Genomic DNA, 21,891 nt, shown 5'->3' on the forward strand with positions numbered 1-21,891 from the left:
GCAGCTGTATCGCGATGTGCACGAAAGTGCCTGCATTGACGTTAGCAAGTTCTGTGGGTCTGATCATGGGGTATGTGTTATATCCAAACCGTCCATCCATTTAGCGAGCTCGTTTTAAGGCTTGAGACGAAAAATAAGATAGATTTAACTATCAAGTGGACCACACTGAAAAAAGCAGTGAGGATTGAACGTCTACCATTGAAAGCCTTTTTGGGGTCATAGTCTCACAGAAGTTTTGGATCAATTTGACATTTGTTTTGCCTCTTAATTCAGGTCTTTGTGACCTTATGAACACATTGGATGGAAAATAAACGTTATGGTGGGCCCTACGAATTGTTTAATGGTGAAAATCATTCTCTGCTACTATTTGTGGTGTGGTCCAGATGATCTTTGGATATGATTCATTTTTTGGATAATGCTCTATAATGATCTCTAAAAATAAATGATCGATGTAGATATAATAAATACATCACTGTGGGGCCCATATAACTTTGATCTCCTTTGAACCGTTCGTATAACTCAGAGCTCGAGGAGCGTCAGTGCTCGTCCCCGCACAACACATACCTATAGCTACAGGCTACAACAGCAACTATATAGCTGTGTATGGTACACCAGCGAATCATCTTCTTATTATACTGAGTAAACTTTGTTGAGGCCCACCGTGAATGCATGTGGTTTATCCACACCATCCATTCGTTTTTCCAGATCATTTTAGTGGTTGAACCCAAAATTGATGCATATCCAAAGCTCAAGTGGACCATACCACAGGAAAAAGTAGAATTATTGATAAGAACCACTCTGGATCAGGTCGGATCGGATCGGTCCGAATCCATTCAGGTCGGGTTTTCGAATCAGATCGGATCAGTCCGGATTGACCACGACCCGATCTCGATCCGAAAAAATGTCAGATCTGAATGGCCCTACCCGATCCGCACTGATCCAGGCTGTCAGTTCAGTTCAGAACGGGTCGGATCGGGTCTGATCGGGTCGGATCCACCGGAACGGGTCAGATATGCCCAGCTCTACCTACTAATCAAGGAAGCACTTTATTCAACTTTTAATTACCTAACTAGTAATCCTGCCATAACCTAATTTTCTTTACATCACCCAAAGAAAAACACTCTTCTCGCCTAAGCTTTTTCATTGAAGCCACCGATTTCCAAAGTGACAAAGCCCTAAACAATGATGAAGATTTTGTCCAACTAGCCCCTTCCTCTACCCCATACTTCTTGCCCATCACTTCTCTCCAAAAGCTACCTTCTTCCACTCCAAACCTCTAAATCCACTTTCTTAGGAAAGCCTAATTCATTATCTCCAAACGTCTTAAACCAGCAACCCCCCTAATCCATGGGTTTGCAGACTTCCTCCCAATTTGTTACATGAAATTTTTGTTTTTCTTCTACCCCTTTCCACAGGAAACCCTACCTAATCTTCTCCAATTCAACCAATACTAACTTTGGCCATTTAAAAGTAGACATGAAATAAATTGGTAGATTGGAAATTGCCGCCTTGATTAATGTTAACCTTCCTCCTAAAGAAAGATATCTACCTTCCACCTTGACAATTTTCTTTCAAATCTTTCTATGACTTTATCCAACAAGTATTTAGCCAGTTCAAACCAAGATATGAAGAAGGAAAAGAACCCACCCTACATCCGAGGAGTCTTGCAAAATCAACAATGTTCACAACAGCACTAGTACTTGTCATGGACATGTTAGACAAAATACTCAAGGCTACAGCTCACTTTGTCACCACATTATAAGCATAGCCCACAAAACACTCAGCAGGTTCCATCTTCAGCGCATTTATTGTAAACAATAAAACAGGTAACAAAAGGCCAACCTATAATTATGCACCAAATAAGCAATCCTATATTTTTAGTAGCTCTGTGAATTGAGACTGTAATATGATGAGCTATAATCCAGTACAAATTTTAGGGGCTGTTTGTTTTCTTATTTACCTATGTAAATCCCTGCAAATGGGTAATAATTAATTACCAGTGTAATTCCTGTGCCATTTTCAATGCAGACAGTGACAGTTTACTTTTTGAACACCAAAAATGAGAGGTACAAATTTCAATGTGTAATTCACACGCCATTTTCAATCCAGACAGTGACAGTTTACTTTTTTAATACTAAAAGCGAGGAGGGGTGCAAATTTCATGTGGGACCCAATGTAATGTATGTGGCCTATCCATGCCGTTCATCCGTTTTGCCCACTGATTTTAGGGCATGAACCCAAAATTGAGGCAAATCCAAAGTTCAAGTGAACCACAACAGGAAATAGTGGGAATTGAAGGCCTACCATCAAAAACTTCTTGGGCCCCCCGGAAGTATTGGATCAAGCTAATATTTGTGTAATCCCTTTATTCAGGTTTGTGTGACCTTATGAACAGGTTAGATGACAATAAACAATCTCATGGGCCTTGGAAGAAAAAACTTTTTAATGGTGAACGTTTTATGACCATTGCTTCCTATCAGTGGACAATAGCAGAAGCATCTCTCTCTCTGCATGTAACCACAGTTTTTCCCTCCATCACTTTCCCCTTCTTCCTTCTCTACGCCCTACTCTCTCCACATGCAATGCACATGCCACACCCCTAGTATAATGAACTGTCCTAAGAAACCCACATCATAAGAGTACTTAAGATCCATTCATGTTTTAAGTTAGATCATCTACGGAAATAAGAGATGAAATCTAACAGTAAAATCATTTTCAAAAGAATTTTACATGGACGGAAAAGGAAAAGATAGAGCTGAATGAGCTCCAATACAGACCTTTGTCTCCGTACAGAAGTCTGGATCAGTAAACCAAGTCTCATCAACCACCACATCAGGCGTTCGAGGTTTCCTGTTGAATGCAACTGCAGCCATGGAGGATGTAACAACCACCCTTTTAACAGTGGTAGTTTTTGCACAGGAACCAAGAACGTTTAGAGTTCCCTTCACTGCAGGGTCAATTAGTTCAGCCTGAAATATTAGGTAATAAAAAAAACTGTTAGTAGTACAATAATAGTCATTCAACATGTACATAATAATAAGATATCATGAACTAAACAGGGGGCACACTCTAGTGGTACGGGTACTTCTGTAGCTTACAATGGTACTGGGCAGATGTGGGGCCAGCGTGATGCATGCATAAAACCCAACCAGTTCATCATATGCATCACTACATGTTACTCCTGAGAACTTAAAATGAGGGTGATCTGTGAATCAGGTAGGCCCAATGTTTTAAATAGCGAATAGCGTGTAACATAGCGTTCACTCCTTTGAAGCGTGAGGCTTAAGCTACAGGTTACTCCTAGATTTTTAATTAAGGTTGTGCTAGGTTGAACAAAATATCATGAAATTTTATGATATCTTGCACCAAATTAGTCTAATTAATAATGAATTTCATGCAACCCGATACAACCTAAAATAATGGGAAAAATAGGCAACTATTAAGTATAAAGGTAAAGAAAGAGCAACCTCACAAACTTAATTCTATTACTTATATTATTTTACTAAAATCAAAAGATTAACTAATTTTTATTTTTTAAAAAAACGAAAAATGTAATAAATCATTGAAAACATCAAATGATTTTGATGTATTAGTGAAAAATAACTTGTGGTATGAGCTGCATAGCGTGTAGTATATGCGAAATTAGCATGTTAGCATAAGCTACACATGACTTGAGCTATTTTCATGAGCTACATGACCTTAAGGCTAAGCTAGGCTGCGTAGCATAAGCTACACACTACACAACGAAGCTATTTAAAACACTGCGTGGGACACACCACAGAAAACAAGTTAATAGGACATGACTACCATTGATTTCATGGAGGGCCCACTAATAGTGTTGTGTGCGCTACAAAGCCAATGTGTTAATTTTAACAATTGACTTGATGATTTTGTCCATAGATCATGATCACATGACATAGGTCTTGTGTGGACATGTCATTAATGATATAACTAGCATGAGGGTATGTCTTAAATCATACATATATATGGGTTAAGGGAGAGGGATTCCTCTAGTTGTCCTCAAAAACTTGAGATTGGGTACAATGGCCACTGGTCAAGGAAGAGTTGTGTTCCATGGATCTCAATACCCTTTTGTTCCATGACTACCTAGTAGGTTGTAGTATGAAACCTATGGTCATTATCATTATTTATGTGATCATCCTGTGCAACTTAACCAATGATGAATTGGGATGGAAGTTCCATTGGGTTTGACAACAAGTCGGTGTGCTTGTGCCCTCCCCTACCTGAGAGTGTAAGCGTGCAATGGGAATAGGCTCCTAGTATTAGACATGTTGCTTGGACGCTTGCATTAGAGGATCAATTCAAGTCTTTAGACCAAAAATCCATCATGCCTGGCCTATGATCAACTTGTGTCTGTACTAGCTTTTAACTAATCCTTCGGCCCGAGGACATATGGGGAGTTCAAGCTAATGATGTAAAGTGCTTCGATCCACCTCACGAAGTCAATTATAGTGGCTCATATGTGGGTATTATTGGATTTATGCATTAAGATACAACTCAGATCCATATGACCCAACAAGAGATCAACTGGTCTCCTAAGGACACTCTTATAACTAAGATATGGTAGATCGAAACATCCATCAGGTGGTTTTTCATTGGTGTTGGTACCAAAGGTTTCAAATGGTTCTATGAATGTTTTCAACCATTGATCTTTTGTTTTAACCATTAAAATATTTTTGACACACTTGATGGTAATTCCAACAGTTGAGATCTTGTATTCCATCACTTGATTTGCATAGAATTAGATCAAGGATGGATGGCCATATTCAATGGAGGCATGAAGTCAATTTCGGCACATAGTTAGACAAGATTGCGGACTTTAAATGTAGTAGGGCATACCATAATTTATGGAGTGGTGAAGCACCATATTGGTGTATCTTCCTGAAACCCTAACTCCTTATAAAAGAAAAATTCCTATCCCAAAGGGGGGAGTACATAGATGAGAAAGCCTTCAAGCCCATACCCCTAGAGCATCACCACTTAGAGAGAAACGGGAAGAGAAGCACGAAAAGAGAAGAAATAATCCTCTCCTTCCCCATCCACACGTCCACACATGTAGGGTCCATTGTGCATGCATCTCTGTGCGCTACCCTAGCCCCGCTCTACGGTCAGTGTGTTGGCTTTCCTCCTCTCCTCATCTAGGATAGATTTGGGAGAGAGCCTTCTGCTTTGAAGGTACAGCTTTGGCAATTGAACACTTTTGACAACGACGATCAAAAGGTATATCTAAACCTAAACTTTGATTTTGGTTTTTTGTAGAAACTTCATGATATCTAAATGGTGATCCTTAGGTTTAATCTATTAATATGGACCTTGCAAATTTTTTAACTTTCATTGTTTTTCCAAAACTTTGACAAAAATGATATCAAAGCAATCTTGTTATTAGTAATTAGTTAGTTTCTATTTCTTATCGACCTAATAAGTGGTCAATTCTCACTCTGACTGACAAGATGGTGTAAACCTTAACAAGGAACATCTTTTCCAAATTCAAGCAAAAATAGACGTGGATTGGGATTTGGGAGATCTAATTGATTCAAGTTGGCAAATCTCCAATGGCTAGTTTTTTTTCTCTTTTTAAGCTCCGATTTTTCACTTTTTTCTTATACTTCTTTCTTCCAAACTCTTCCTAAATCATTCTATTACAATTTTTGACCACCCTAGGCTTGAAATTAAGGATAAAAATAACTTATATTAAGGATTTTTTTGATTCGAAACTCCGTGGGCCATTTTCTAGAAATTCCTCAAAAATAGGTATTTATACTTTTTATTCAATGTGTTGTCGTTTTAATAGTAGAATATGATGTGTTAATCATAATAGAACATATTAATGTCCATTTTACAGATTTTGGATGTGATTTTATATTTTTTTTATAATTATTTTCTATTTACGCACTATTTTGGCCCTTTTTTTTAATTCAAAAAATCATTCTTTATTTAATGTGTTGTTGTTTTAATGGTAGAATATGATGTGTTAATCATAGTAGAACATATTAATGTCCATTTTACAGATTCTTATTATGATTTTATATTTTCCTATATTAGACAGGTTTTGGAGCTTCTTAGGGTCTAGAACAGAAAATCATTTTTATTGATTAGATTCTGAAAACTGTATATAAATTTAGAATAACGAATAGACTGACAATCTCACATAGACATAGGTCATATCTAATCTATATCTAGTATCTACCTGAAATGTCTGGGTCTGGCCAACAAGTGAGGATATTGGATGGCAACATTGTCAGAAGGTTGGTGGTACTATGCACCAAATGAAGTGCAACTATTATGGTAGACTAGTAACTGGTGGAATTACACGTCTCAAACAATATTTGGCACATCGAAAGGGTCAAGTTGCGGGATGTACTAGAGTACCAAAAGAGATAATGATTTTAATGCAAGCCAGTCTGGATGAGTCGAAGGGTAAACGTGCTGCTGGACAAAAGAAGAAAGATGAGATTTTGGATGCGGCTCGACATGAGGTGTTTGGTCCTTAATATATGGGCGTTCGTGATAAAGATATTATTGATTCTGACGAAGATTTAGATCGGGAATTAACTATAGCTAGGAGAGAGCTTGTATCCAGTCGTGAAGAGGAAGAACGTCGATGCATGTTTGGCACGAGTGGGTCAATACGTGATACCGGGGGGGGGGGGGACGTTTGGTGGGTTACAACGTATGTTTAGGAGCCGACGAGAAACATCTTCACGTAATACCCTTATACATTTGGATGAAGAAGTAAATGAGCCTAGGAGACCCTCTATTGATCCAATCCTGTTAAGGAAAAAATCAACTAAACAAAAGAAGATAAAACAAATGTGAAGTAGAACTTCCGTTGAAAAGCTAGGTATGGCAGCAGCAAAATTATTTAAACATGCCAACATACATCCTAACGCGGCCAGTTCTCCATATTGGCAGGTGGTAATTTGATGCAACAGTAGAAGCAGGTGAAGGAATTAAAGCTCCCACGGCTAGGGATATTAGGGGGAAATGGACAGATGCAGAGTATGCAGATGTGAAAGCATACATGACTACCTTTAAACTTGCATGGCAGGCCAGAGGATACACGATCATGTGTGATGGTTGGACTAGCCTAACCAAATGCAGCATAATCAACTTCATGGCGTATTGTCACTTAGGAACTATATACCACAAGTCGATTAATGCCTCAGACATAACAAAAGATTCTAATTATATTACTGGACTAATGGATAAAGTTGTGGATGAGGTTAGAGAGGAGAATGTAGTACAGATTGTGACATATAAGCTTGCAGGACACAAGTTGATGAAAAAGAGACCACATCTTTTTTGGTCACCATGTGCTGCCCATTGTATTGATCTTATATTGAAAGATATTGGGAAGAAGAATGTTAAGGAAATGGTCGAAAGGGCAAGAGAAGTGATGACGTTTATTTACAACCATAATCAAGTAGTCGCAATAATGAGGAAGTTCACGAAAGGACGAGAGTTGTTGAGGCCTGCGGCGACTAGATTTGCAACAAAATTTATAGCATTAGAGAGTTTATACCAACATAGGGGAGAGTTGAGTGAGATGTTCGCTTCCCGAGATTGACTCAACACAAAACATGGGCAGAAGACATCAGGGACACCGGTTGAAGTTGCGAACACCATACGGGACCATAAATATTGAAAGAGGGTCAAGTTGATCCTAAAGGTGATGGAGCCACTAATGAGGATAATCCGTCTTGTTGAAACCGACGAAACACCTACCATGGGCTTCCTATACGATGCCATGGATAAGGTAAAGTTGGCAATTCAACATGATTGTAGAAGCTAGGAGTCTTATTGGAGGATGATCGACAAGAGATGGACAAGACAATTCCATCACTATCTTCATGCAGCAGGTTACTACCTAAATCCTATGTACAGATATGCTCAATCATTTGTTGTGGATAATGAAGTTCGTGTCGGGTTAAAGAATGTGATAAAGAGATTAAAGCCTAACTTAGATATGCAAATAAAGGCGTTGAATAAATTAGATACATTTGGAAATCGTCAGGGTAGCTTTAGAGATTATCTTGCACAGCATGCAGTATCTAGGTTGCAACCGGCCGAACGATGGATGAATTTCGGAGAGAGTACAAAGGCTTTTCAAAAAATTGCAGTAAAACTTTTGAGCTAGACAACATCTTCTTCTAGCTATGAAAGGAATTGGAGTTGTTTTGTGCTTATTCATTCAAAAAATAGGAACAGATTGCAGACTAGGACATTAGATGGACTTGTCTTCATGCACTACAATATTAAGCTAAGAATGCAACGACGTCATAGGAGTTTACAGCCGCCGATGATACAAACTACTGTCCAATAAACTTGGACAATATTTATGATGAGGATGACCCGCTTCTACCTTGGTTGGAAGCAAGGGAAAAGCAAATTGAAGAGGATAGTGAAGAAATAGAAATTGATGACCCACTAATACGCACAGCGCAACAAGAGAGTCGTGCAGATGTGTTGGACCCAGTAAGAGGGGTAGCTTTTATGCCAAGTATGGCTCAAGATCAACAAAAGAGTATGAGCAGTGTTAACGTGACCGTGTCGGATGATGGTATGATGACGCCCCTGCCCCTGGTGCTGGCACTGCTGGTGTTGCTCAGCACACCATACAACCGTCTACAGATCACGATGCCGATGAACATCTACAAGGTAGTACACGAGGTTGGACTTATGAGTGTACTGACTCACGATACAGCCAACAGGAGGAGGGTAGGTCTAGTGGTGCACCGGGTCTGAGAGGTCCGGAACATCAGCAGGCTCATGGTCCTGGTTATTATGATGGATATTCTTATAACCAATTAGATTATAATTATGGTTATACTGAGCCTGTTCCATTACATTCATGTCGTAGTCCTCCCGATCCATATACATATGATTATAGATATCCAGATCAAAATCCAAGTTACTCATCACAAACACACTCTCAATCTTAAGATTCTCAACAGCCTGAGTACGAGCACCAGTATGGCTATTCAACGGGCACTGGTGGATATCCTTACTCAGAGTCGAAGTCGTTGCCTAGTCAGAATCAATCATCCTCTGGTTTCGTTGATCTAGTATTTCCTTTTGGCACTGGAAATTAAGGATATGCAGCACCTCCACCTATTGGACAGCCTTAGCCTGATGATGACGATGACGATGATGTGAAGGTCGAGCAACCACAAAAAGGCAGATTTTCATTTTGGTAGTGACTTGTGATTGTAAGTATATATTTGTATTAAGATAAGTATTTGCAGCAGACAGCTTACAGCAGTATTATTGCAAGCAGCCAAGCACACACTTGACACTGTTGAACTTGTATTTAAAATAGCTCCCCTGACAACCAATCAAGTAATCCTTAATCAAGTTGTAGGGGAGTATATCAGACACTACTATTTTTTTTTTAATATTCTTGACTTGAGGATGACAGGTCACAGGACAGGAATCACAATCACAGCCACAAGTATGTTAAATTGTTAATAACTTAATATAGAATAAATTATAAAAAATAATTGCAAACACCTACACATGTAAGATATTTTCATATTACATTCATTCTAATATTTCTATCATTGATAGTAGATAGTTAGAAAATTAAATATATGAGTTTTGCAGTCAAATCCAGGTTGTCTTGTTCATAAATTCATCAGACAGTCCGATACAACTTCTCACCAAAAAGTGGACCGTTACACCACCACAAACGTGTTCCAATTTATAAATGAATGTATATTTGGAATGCTTAGAATATTCCGGATTTAATCCATAATTTTTCAAATTTTTTTGGTTAAAAAAAAATTGTGCACCGTTACAAGCCGTTACGCCCCCGTATCGCCATTACACCCCCATATCCGTATCGGTATCAGTGGGCACTGTTACGCCCACCAATACCAATACAGAATACCTTGGACTAAACATAAAGTGCTCGGGATAATGGGAGTATGATGGACAGCTCGGATCATCATTGTGGGACCACATGAAGGGGATAGAATTCACCTAAAATCAGAGCTAGAGACTCCCCTCATCATGCTCGGTGAGATGAATGGACTGGATCTAACAGTTGCTTATCATATCTACACTGGATTGATTATGGCATGTCATCTTATCTTTAAGGGACCTCATTCATTTGATATCAAATTGGAATAAAACTTGAAACATTGCCCAATGATGGTGTGTTGAAAACATTTAACAACTTTAGATTAACCATCAAGGTGTTCTGTATAAGTAACGGTCACCATAATGGTCACCACCGTTACTGATACGGAGTATTAGCGCAACGACCAATACATGGGGCATAACAGCCGATATGCCCCCGTATCGGTTGAATTTTTTTTAATCGAAAAATTCTGGAAATATATCCAGAAAAAAAAAAAATGTGCATCTTCCAAAAGCGCATTCATTTTTTGTTTTAAACATGTTTATGGTAGTTTAACGGTCCACTCTTTGGTGAGAATGTTGTATCGAGTTGTCTGATGAATTTATGAACCTGACAACCTAGGATTGACTACAAACCTTCTATATTTAATTTTCTAACTATATAATATCAGTGATAAATAAAGAGGCGGAGACATTCTGTCGTCAAAAAAAATTAAAAAAATTAAAAAAAAAAAAAAAATTATCAATGATAAATTTATTAGAATGAATGTAATACAAAAACACCTCATATTTACAGGTTTTGCTCTCATTTTATGGTATTGGTGTATTACATACCTTGCAACTCGCATACATTCCATTTCAACATGCAGAGTCCAGAGACTTTTATGTCCGATTATGTAATTCATATACCTAACAATTTGATATCATTTCTCTTTTTCCTTTTAATGCAACACTACTTGGGCTTGAACCCTGGATCACTCATACACACTACACAGTCTCTACAATTTTATATCATTTTTCCCAATAGATCTATAAATAAAATAAAATAAAATAAAAACTAAAATTAAATTAAGGTGAATAGTAAGTTGAAGTTGGATAATCTTAAGATTGAATAAGGAAAGAGAGAGAAGAGAATAGGGAAAAGAGAGAGAAGAAAGAGTTTTGAAGAAAATATATTTTGTGTGTTAGGTTCGAAAAAACCCTAACACACTCACAACAACATACTTCTCAAGATAATCGAGCATTGTGCACAAGCATACACCCAAAAAAACCCATAGATACAAAATAAAAATACACAAACACCCTACTAACTCTCAATACTCCCCCTCAAATTGGAGCAAAGATGTTGACTATGCAAAACTTGCCAGTGATACAACGAAGAGCATCCCGACAGAGAGATTTAGTGAGAACATCGGCCAATTGCTCATTAAAGCGAACAAAAGGGGTGACAATTTCCTTGTTAGCGACTTTCTTCCGAATAAAATACCAATCAACCTCAATGTGCTTCATGTGGTCATGAAACACCGAATTGCTGGCGATGTGAATGGCAGCTTAATTGTCACAATGCAATGGAATGAGACCTGAAGCAGAATAGCCAAGTTTTAGGAGAAGGGTGCAAAGCCAAACTAGTTCACATGTTGCATGAGTCATTGCCCTACACTCAGCTTCAGCAGGAGATCAAGCTACAACGGACTGCTTCTTACTCTCCTGGGTGACAAAATTTCCACCAAGAAATGTACAATACCCTAATGTAGACCACCTATCATGTAAACCGCGAGCACAATCAACATTGGAGTAACCAAAAAGATAGAGATGACCATGCAATTGAAACAATAAACCTTTACTTGAAGCATATTTGAGATATTGAATAATACAATACACTGCAATCAGATGTGTTGTACAAGGAGCATGCATGGATTGACCAACAATGCCCACAACATAGGATAGGTCTGGCCAAGTAATAGTCAAATAGATAAGTCGACCAACTTGCGATACATCCTGGGATCTGAGAGGAGTTCAGCATCATCGGGGATGATTTTCTTAGAAGTATACAGTGTGGTAGCAACAGGCTTGCATCCAAGCATCTCGCTCTTAGAAAGTAGATCAAGTGTGTATTTCCTCCGAGATAGCACAACTCCAGTCTTTGATTGAGCAACTTCAATTCCTAGGAAATACCAGAGAGTCCAAGGTCGCCAATCTTAAACCGAGTCTTGAGGACTTAATGGCCAACACCCCCTCGGTATCACTACCTAATAACACAATGTCATCAATGTAGACAATGAGCACCATAATCCCAGTGGGCCTCCGACAAATGAAAAGAGAATGATCTGCATGGCTTCAAACAAATCCAAACCTGAGGAGAGCATGACTAAATTTAGCAAACCATGCTCATGGAAACTGTTTGAGGCCATAAATGGACTTCTTCAATCGACACAAGAGCAAAGTATTTTAATTGGGAAAAACCCAGGAGCTGATGCATATAGAAATTTCCTCGGCAAGATCACCATGCAAGAAAGCATTCTTCACGTCCAGCTGGAAGCCTGGAATAAAGACCAAGACAGATTTACGGCCAGAGAAATCAACACTCGAACAGTGTGGAGCTTGGTCACAGGAGAAAACATTTCAAAGTAATCCACGCCAAAGGTTTGAGTATGACCCTTGACAACCAACCGTACCTTATAACAGTCAACTTTGAGTTTAACCCTTGGCGACCAACCGTAGCTTAAAACGGTCAACTGAACCATCTAGGAGATACTTGATGGTATAAACCCATCGGCATCCATTAATCTGCTTACCCTCATGTGGAGGTACCAACTCCCAAGTATTGTTCTTCTCAAGAGCTTGCATTTCATCCATCATAGCCTAAGTCCAGTCACGCCCACTCATGGCTTCCTTCAAGGTACGAGAGACAACGGACAAGGATATGGAAGCTACAAAAGACTAGGAGGGTGAGAAACGTTGATAGGAAACAAAACTACTAATGAGATGTTTCATATAGGAGCGAGAAGATTTTCGCAAAGCAATGGGAAGGTCATCATGAGATGGAGGGTGAGAGATAGTACATGATCAACTGAGTAAAGCAGATGAAGCAATAGGTGGTTGAGCAGTGGAGGATTTAGTCTATCGATGATACACCAGAATAAACTTGGAGGAGATAGGAGACGTGGGAAAATCATCAAGACAAGAGACAAGAAGGGGCATAAAGTTAAGCTTCCCCTAACGAATAAGAGGCCCATGAAGTGAACACCCTTCATCGGAAAAATAAGGAATCTCTTTTTTAAAAAAAAAAAGTCACACCCGTTGAGACATATCTCTTATTGGTTAGGGGATTATAACATTTATACCCCTTCTAAGATCGAGGGTACCCTAAGAAGACGCATTTAATAGCTCGATGACTTAACTTGTCATTGCTCCCGTCAAGGACTTGAACAAAGCACACACACTCAAAGACCTTTAAAGGTAAAGGAAAAGGTTTTTCATGTGAGTACAAATTTTCAAATGAGGATTTGTACAATATTCGGAGTCGTATGCGATTGATAAGAAAGGTAGCAATAAGCAAAGCATCACCCCAAAACTTTTTAGGGAGATTAATAACAAGTAAGAGGGGAAGTGTTACTTCAAAAAGATGACGATTATTTTGCTTAGCCACACTATTCTGTTAAGGGGTTCGTGGACATGAAGTACAAGATAATATACCATGATCCTGCAAAAAGGACAAAAACATTCGACAAATACTCTCCCCCATTGTCATAATGTAGAATTATAATACAAAAACATTTGACAAATACTCTCCCCCATTGTCATAACGTAGAATTATAATAGGACATTGAAACTGAGTGACTACTTCATCATAAATAAATAAATAAATAATTGAATGCATTAAACATCTCATGTTTATATTCAACAAGATAAGCCCAAGTTAGCCTGGAGCACAACAAAATATTTATATCCAAAAAGAGAGATAACAAGCAGTGCTTTAAATATTGACGATATCGACCAATATATCCCATGATATTTCTTGTGTCCCACCTGTGCGATAGGAAACACACAAGTGGTGGGATATATCCCACATGTTCGATCCGGTGAGCATTTTTTATTTTCGATCCTTTTTTTTCTGTAAATCATGTTAAATCAATGTCAAATTGTTACAAATCCATGTTTTTTCATGTTTTGCATGAAAAATCATGGATTGGGAGCTTCGATTTTGAGATTTGTAGGAGGACCAAGTTGCAAAATTTTGAAAAAAAAAAAAAAAAAATTCCAATTTCTCACAAATTGGTTGCAATCTGTGTCCAAACATAAAATTAAACATGTATGCAACCTAATTTAGTGATTCTTCTTTTGCTTTCAAATGTATTGCTTGTGTTCCCACATGTCTTCTTACATTTATAAATTATATGAATATACTTGCATCAATTCATTTAGATAACGCATAGATTAGGATCCCATACAAAGAAAACCCATTATGTGCACTTGTTTTTTATAATGTTTTGATTTGTAAGTGTGTATTGATGTCTTTTTTAACAATCACTAAAATTTCATTGAAAACATCAACCAATTTCCAATGTTTCCAACAACAGCGATACATTATGCGATACAACCGATATATCCCATGCGATAACCGATACGTATCCGTATCCTAAAGGTGCGATACGTAACGCGATATTGATATTCCAAACACTGATAACAAGCACAAGTCCTAAACATCAAAATTAGGGTTGTACACGAGTCGAGCTAGCTCGAAAAGCTCACTCGACTCGGTTCGAGTCAACTCGCATTGACTCGGCTTAAAAGGCCGACTCGGGGCAAGTCAAGCTTGTTTTCTAAAGCTCGAGTTGAGTTCAAGCCGAGTTAGACCATGGTGCATTTCAACTCAACTCGACTCGAAGCTCGAACTCAAGCTCGACTCGGCTTGAATAATATATTTTAATATTATATTTATATATTATATATATAATATATTATATTAATATTAAATAATATATATACATATGTTAAAAAATATATAAGTAAAACTTACAAGTTTTTACTAAAACGTAAAAAGTAAAAAAACCCTACCCGACCGTCCATCCCCATTCCCTCTCTTTCTTTCCCTTACCCTACCGAGCACGAGCAGCCGCCAGCCAGCACATCGCACGGCCGCCCCTAGCACGGCAACCCGAGACACTCTGCCCCTCTCTATCTCTCTCTTTCTCTCATTCTCCTGATTTTTCCGAGGTAAACTCGACTTGACTCGAACCACTAGCTCGACTCGAAAGTTTTGGCAAACAAGCCAAGCTTCAATGTTGAGCTCGAGCTCGAGTTCGAACTCGAGTATAGCATGGACGAGTCGAGTTGAGCCGGGCTTGGCCCACCTCGACTCAACTCGGCTCAATGTACAGCCCTAATCAAAATGAACAAGTTCAAATGGTCTGGATTTCCTCGCGGACAAACTAGGAGGATATATGGCTCAGTGATGTTTGGAGAATTCACAAGTCTCACAACATAGGGGTTTAGTTATAAACATTGAAGGAAACAAAAGTTTTAATGTAGACAGAAATGGATGTCCTAGACGACAATGCCATCTGGACACAGACTCTTGATCTAAAATCAAAGCACTAAATACCAATACGGGTGCATCATCAAGGAAATAGACTCCTCCAAGTTCATGGCCCCCACCAATGTTTACTTCATCTGAAAGTCCCGAAACACACAATGAGAAGGAAAGAAAATTATTGAACAATTTAAAGACTTTGTAAGAGAACTAACAGATCAGAGATTAAGAGGAAAGTTGGGAACATGAAGGACTAAAGATAATTGTATGGTGGGAAAGAGATGGAACCAGTTCCAGATATTGGAGTTTGGTTCCCATCTGCAACAGTGACAAAGTGTGGCTAGCTTGAAGGGAGATAAGAGTTAAACAAGTGGGACTTACCAGTCACATGCGATGTGACTCCGGAGTCAATGAGCCAGGAAGGAGAAGACACATGGAGGGCTCTACTTGACTGTGTTGAAGCGGCTTTGGAAGTATCAGTAGCATCACAAGCATGCAGTCTCATCAAGGCCTCATTAGCCTCACGCGACAAGAGAACAGAGTCAATTGAAGAAGGCTTCTTAGGATTAGTCATTTGTGGAGACTTCTCAAAAACACTTGAAGCACTACTAGGCCAAGGATGCACCAACCCATGAAGCACACCCAATGAAGTTCCAACATCGATCAACTATGTGGTTTGTGCCCTCACAATGAGTATAGAGGTGGGGTTTGTCACAACCACATCCTCATCCACTACGACCACAACTATCGCGGATACCACACTCACTTTCATGGCCCCTGCCTTGATTAGTAGGCCTAAAATCACAACTACATCCCTATGTACCCCATGTCGGAGTTCTAAATCCATGGCTAAAAGAAGGATTTGCTCCAACTGCATATGCAGATCGATCAAGAGGGACAAACGTAGAGGTGGATGAGGCAGTGACCCTCTGAACATAGCACAAATAATGGTCAAAACAATAAGAGGATCCATAACTATAATCTGCTCCCGAACACCATCATACTCTAGATTTAAGGCAGGAGAGGAATTGCATGCTTCGAGCATCTTCATGTTGCTTCCATGCATGATGAAAATCTCTTGTACAGTAGGAGGGAAAGGGCTAATAAAGATCTAGTTTATCCCATATACCCCAAAAGTTCTCTTACTGTTCTATGTTGATGATAGCATGATCACTAGCAGTAGCTCCCATTATATTTCAATTTTAATCAACCCAACAAGAACCCTGTTTGCAATGAAAGATCTTAGTCTGCTTCATCTTTTTTTAGGACTTGAAGTTCATCGTCACTCCAATGGGCTTTTCTCATATCAAACTAAATGTCTTGGATCTTCTCAAGAAGGCTTCCATGGATGGTGCCAAACCTTATACATCTACTTGAAGGGAGAAATTGAGGCTTGTTTTGGGAGTGCGTGTCACGCCCCGAAATCTGGCACCTAGGTATATCCGACCTTGACTCTGTACCCGAAAACATGACTTATGTTTTGTATGTTTACATTTCATAATCCACACATATATTGACAAAATAATTCTCATTCATAAAATATAACCATTTAAAAATTAAATAATCAAACATTTATTTAGAGAAGAATAAAATATTCATGTTCCGACTATTCAAGATTATCACCAAATTCATGTCATCTCCATACTATCATACTATACTTAATGTTTATTACACTTAATTAGAAAATGCTAAAGAAACAAAATAAATAAAAGTAAATCTCTTTAAGCGCCTCCACAAGATCCTGATCCTAAAATTTTAAAATCCCAACAAGGTATGCTGCGAAGCCTAGTGAGTAATCTCAACACAAGTTTCAAAAATAACCTCATATAATCTGAATAAAATATACTAAAAGATACAATACCTATTTAAGTAAAGCAACAGATGAGGAGATTAATAAACAAGATTTCTCAATGTAAATTCAAAGAAAAATGAATGAATGAAATCAACATATACTTAAATCCACAATAACAAGTACGGTTTATTCTTTTTAACACCAGGGCCAGTTTACACCGGTCGGCCAACACACGCGCCAATACAACACCTAGCCTGGCAATGGGAACCTCTTGCACGACATGCTCACCCATCCAAAGGGCACTTGGTAAGAGACCCATTTGTACGTTAGCTGGTCAGACTACTACCCTACCGAACCTTTTGCAATCTTGACATGCTCACCCACCTAAAGGGTACGGTAGAAGTTCTAAGAGGTACCAATTGGGTTTCTGTGACTTTTAACCCAAGGGTCTTGATTGCCTCACCTATTTATGCTTTAGGGATTTTCAACCCAGAGGACTTGATCGCCCCACCTATTTTATAGTGTTTCATAACTATTTCAATGATGTGTGATTTTAATATTGCATGAATGTTTCAATGATGCGTGATTTTAATATTGCATGAATCAAATGTTTCTAAAAATCTTCAATGACCGCTATTCTTCGATCAATCCATAATACTTGATGTACATAATTTATCAAACTAAAAACAAAATTTTCAATCAATGTAAATTGTACGTAGATAATTAAAATTTTGCGTAAAAAAATAAAAATAAATATTCTACATAATCTATTAGATCTTGGTTAAAGTATGACGTAAAGAAATAAACATGCAACATGATTTATTAAATCTTGATTAAAAAAGATAAATATGCAACATGATTTATATGATTTAAGAATCTATAAAAATATATATAAACTCAAGATTTTGCAATAAATTTTAACAAAACAAAATCTAAATGCAAATAAATGAATTTTTAAGGTATGATTAACAATAAGACTATAAAACATCAATTAAGGCATATTAAAACAATGGCGACTAAAAAATTTAAACAAGCATTTTAGGAAGCAGGGAAAGTAATTACATCAAATTAAAAAGAACATCTAAGATGGCAAATTTGTATTATATGTACAAATGAATTAACCAAAAAAAAAATTTATATAAAGTTTTCATAAACATCAAGTGAGAGAGAAACTCACATTTTTATAAAAAGAAAAAAAGTTTTTTTTTCTCTCTTCCTTTTTCTCTTTCTTCCTTTTTCTCCCTCTCTTTCCAACGTGAATGACCAGCAACCCTTTTTTTTCTCCCTCTCTCTCTCTCTCTTCCTCACTCTCTTCTTCTCTCTCTTGTATAAGCCCTTCTTAGCACATGTGAAATGGGCATTAACACTTACATTTTCCCTCCCATTTAATATTTTCTCCCATTTAAATCACGTGTTCCATGTTGCATTGTTTTTGTTTTAATGCACATGCACTACACATGTGCCATATGTGTGCCACGTGTGTGCATGTGATGCATGTGATGTATTTGATGCATGCATGCCACATGTGTGAAAGGTATGTGTGCATGATGTGTTTGGTGCATGTGTGTGGTTGTGATGTATTCGATGGTGCATAAATGGATGATGTAGATGAATGGACGAATCGATGTATAAATAGATGGACAGATAGATATATGGGTAGATGAGTTGGTGCGTGATCAGTGGTTAAAAGGTGTACATATATATAAAAGCTGGGATGGACGGGTACAATATAAGGATGGGTTAAATGGAATGGTGATGAACAGTGGTTTATGGAAGAAGTGATTTATACACCTTTAATATGGACCCCACACTAGTTATGTGGTTAAATAGAAGGGAAGGATTGTAGGTGTCAACATGACCAGCAAGATGGATGGTCAATTCAAATGCAATAGCAAGTGTTCCAACGATTTTCAACGTATGGACGGTTAGATGGGTGTAACTTTGGACGAATGGTCAAATGCATGGTTAGATTTATTTTTCAATATATAATTGGATTCGAATATGTTCATATCAATGGTTGAGATTGGATAGGTTGATCATTTAGATCAACAGTCATATTGGATTAGTTTGGTACGCCGATCAACGGTTAAAATTGGACGGTCAAGATTAATTCGGGTTATTACAGTGTCTCTCAAATCCTATTGATTAGAGAAGCATCATGGGTGCTCTTCAATATTTGACACTCATTTGCACGAAATCGCATTTGCAATTAATCAAGTGTGTCAATTTATGCACACTCCAACTATAACCCACATTACCGTTGTAAAACGAATCATTTAGTATTTTAAAGGAATTGTCACACATGATCTTCTTTTTGGTAGTAGAGACCTTCACTTACAGGCATATTCCTATGTGGACTAGGCTAGTGATCCCGATGATCAACAATCTACAAGTGGCTATTATGTCTTCTTAAGCTCTAAGTCGGTTTCATGGAGTGCTAAGAAACAATCTACTATGGCTACTATGGCTAGCACTTCCATCAAATTAGAGTATCGATCTCTTGCTCAAACAATAGTTGAATTATCGTAGTTCCATACTTCTTAGAGACTTCATTCACTCCAATTATTTGGCATGGCAATACCAGTGCATATCCCTCTCATCTAATATTGTTTTTCATGCATGCATGAAACATGTGGAAGTTGACTATAATTTCAATAGAGAAAAGGTTGTTCGTAACGATATCGATGTTAGCTATTTGGCCGCACAAGACCAATGTACTAATTACCAAAGACTTCTCTTCTTCTTGGCATTGGCATCTCACCGACAGACTTGTGGTTCGTGATTGACCCATCAACTTGCAAGGGCGTGGTAAGGATCATGGCTCATCATCATTTAGACTGACCTAAACGTATATGTTCAATAAGACAACAGTCCAAGCTTTTCAAACCTTTCATAGTGGGGATTGCATAAGAGAAATTTTCTCCAAGTCTTTTTTTATGGTATCAGAGCCCATTGACTAGCGTTTATGATCCCCTATCTCTAGTGTGTGGGATCCCACATGATTTCTACAAAACTCTTTTTGCCTTATCCAAACCCATACACAATTTGCACCCTATCACCACCACCATCAGACCCATTTACCTACTACCCCAATTCACCACATGATCTGTTGCATCATCACCAACCCTGCATCCACAAACACGAGGCCCATTCAAACATTGTCGATAGACCCAAACTCGATGCTACCTCTCACAACCCCATCGCCATCTCGATGTTGCATCCCAATCTCTTTGCCATCTCGACGTTGTATCCCACAATTATCACCAGACCTGAACTCGACACTAGTGCCAAATCCAAACTCGTTGTTACACCTCCACAACACACTTCTCCAATGCTTTATCTCCATCATGGCATTCAACACACAAATCCAGCATTCACATTCCTGTCCTGATCCAGCACTTGAAAGCCCTCCTTGATCCACCACCCGCAATGTTGTCCCAATGCCATACTCACAACCTTGCCAACTAGTGAAGAAAAGAAAATATATATATATATATATATATATATATATATATATTAAAAATATATATATTCCACCCAATCCAATACCCGCTACCTCGCGAGTCGCAAGTTGTCTATTGAACACACATGACCACCCTACACCTCTACCTCTACTACAACCAATTGTCAAATGACATAAGCAATCCCGTGCAACCCAAGGGGGTTGTGTGCTTATGCAATGGCAAAACCCCCCAAACTTTGTTCTTTTTTTTTTTTTGAAAAAATTAAAAAATGAAAATTTTGAAGAAAAATGGAAAATAATAAAAAATTATGAAGAAGTATGTAAAAATACTACAAGTGAAGGGAATTGTTTTTATAGTTTCATTAGACTATTAGACTTTATAAAGTCAACTGAAAACTATTCAAATGAATGCATATACCCAAAAATGTCAAAAAACAAATAAATTTTATTGGTGTCATTTTAAGAGAGAGTGAGAGTAACAGAGTGTGAGTGTACATGAGAGTAATAGAGTGTGAAAGAGAGAGAGGGAAAGTGTTAATAGACTAAAGAGATTGGGAGATGAGAGTATTAGAGAGAGAAAGAGAGTAATAAAGTTGTAAAATGGGGAGAGTGGGAGAAAGTTAGAGAAAATAAAGCAAAAAAAAAAGTCCCAACAGTAAAAAATCTAACCATTGGGAGGTTATGCTATTGCATACCGTATACAAGATGGCATAATTGCATAACTATGGCTTATGCAGTCGCATACTTATTTGTGCGACCACGTAAGGCCCAACTACACACTAATCGCATATGCCACCATGGCATATGCGGTTCACTGGTACAAAATGGCATGTGCGATGGCATAAGCACTTATGAGATCGCATATGACAAAACTGGCTGCATATGATAGCAACTCGTTGCCCATTGAATCTCATCGGTGCATTGCCCCTGCAACCGTTGCCTTATGGGCCATGCTCCTCTCTCTCTCTCTCTCTCTCTCTCTCTCTCTCTCTCTCTCTCTCTCTCTCTCTCTCTCTCTATATATATATATATATATATATATATATGATTAAAAAAAAGAGAGAGGTTTGTTCTGACAAGGGAGAGCCTTTTTACATGTTTTAAAAATCGAATGGGTTAAGGAAGGAAAATGAATACACACACACACACACACACACACACACACACACACACACATATATATACATACATATATATATGCTTTTAGGTCATTTTGGGCCC

The 21,891-nt window shown here is 38.1% G+C and overlaps 1 protein-coding gene across 1 annotated transcript in view; it reads right to left on the minus strand.

Annotated features, from left to right (window-relative positions):
* The window catches only part of LOC131225917 (phenylacetaldehyde reductase-like), a 42,624-nt gene that overhangs the window by 13,179 nt on the left and 7,554 nt on the right, over positions 1-21,891 (minus strand). Inside the window, exon 3 of the mRNA XM_058221530.1 lies at positions 2,778-2,969. Coding sequence (XP_058077513.1) covers positions 2,778-2,969 — 192 coding nt within the window. The remainder of the gene's footprint in view (positions 1-2,777; positions 2,970-21,891) is intronic.

The sequence above is a fragment of the Magnolia sinica genome, chromosome 14 (assembly GCF_029962835.1).
Source record: "Magnolia sinica isolate HGM2019 chromosome 14, MsV1, whole genome shotgun sequence".
NCBI lineage: Eukaryota > Viridiplantae > Streptophyta > Magnoliopsida > Magnoliales > Magnoliaceae > Magnolia > Magnolia sinica.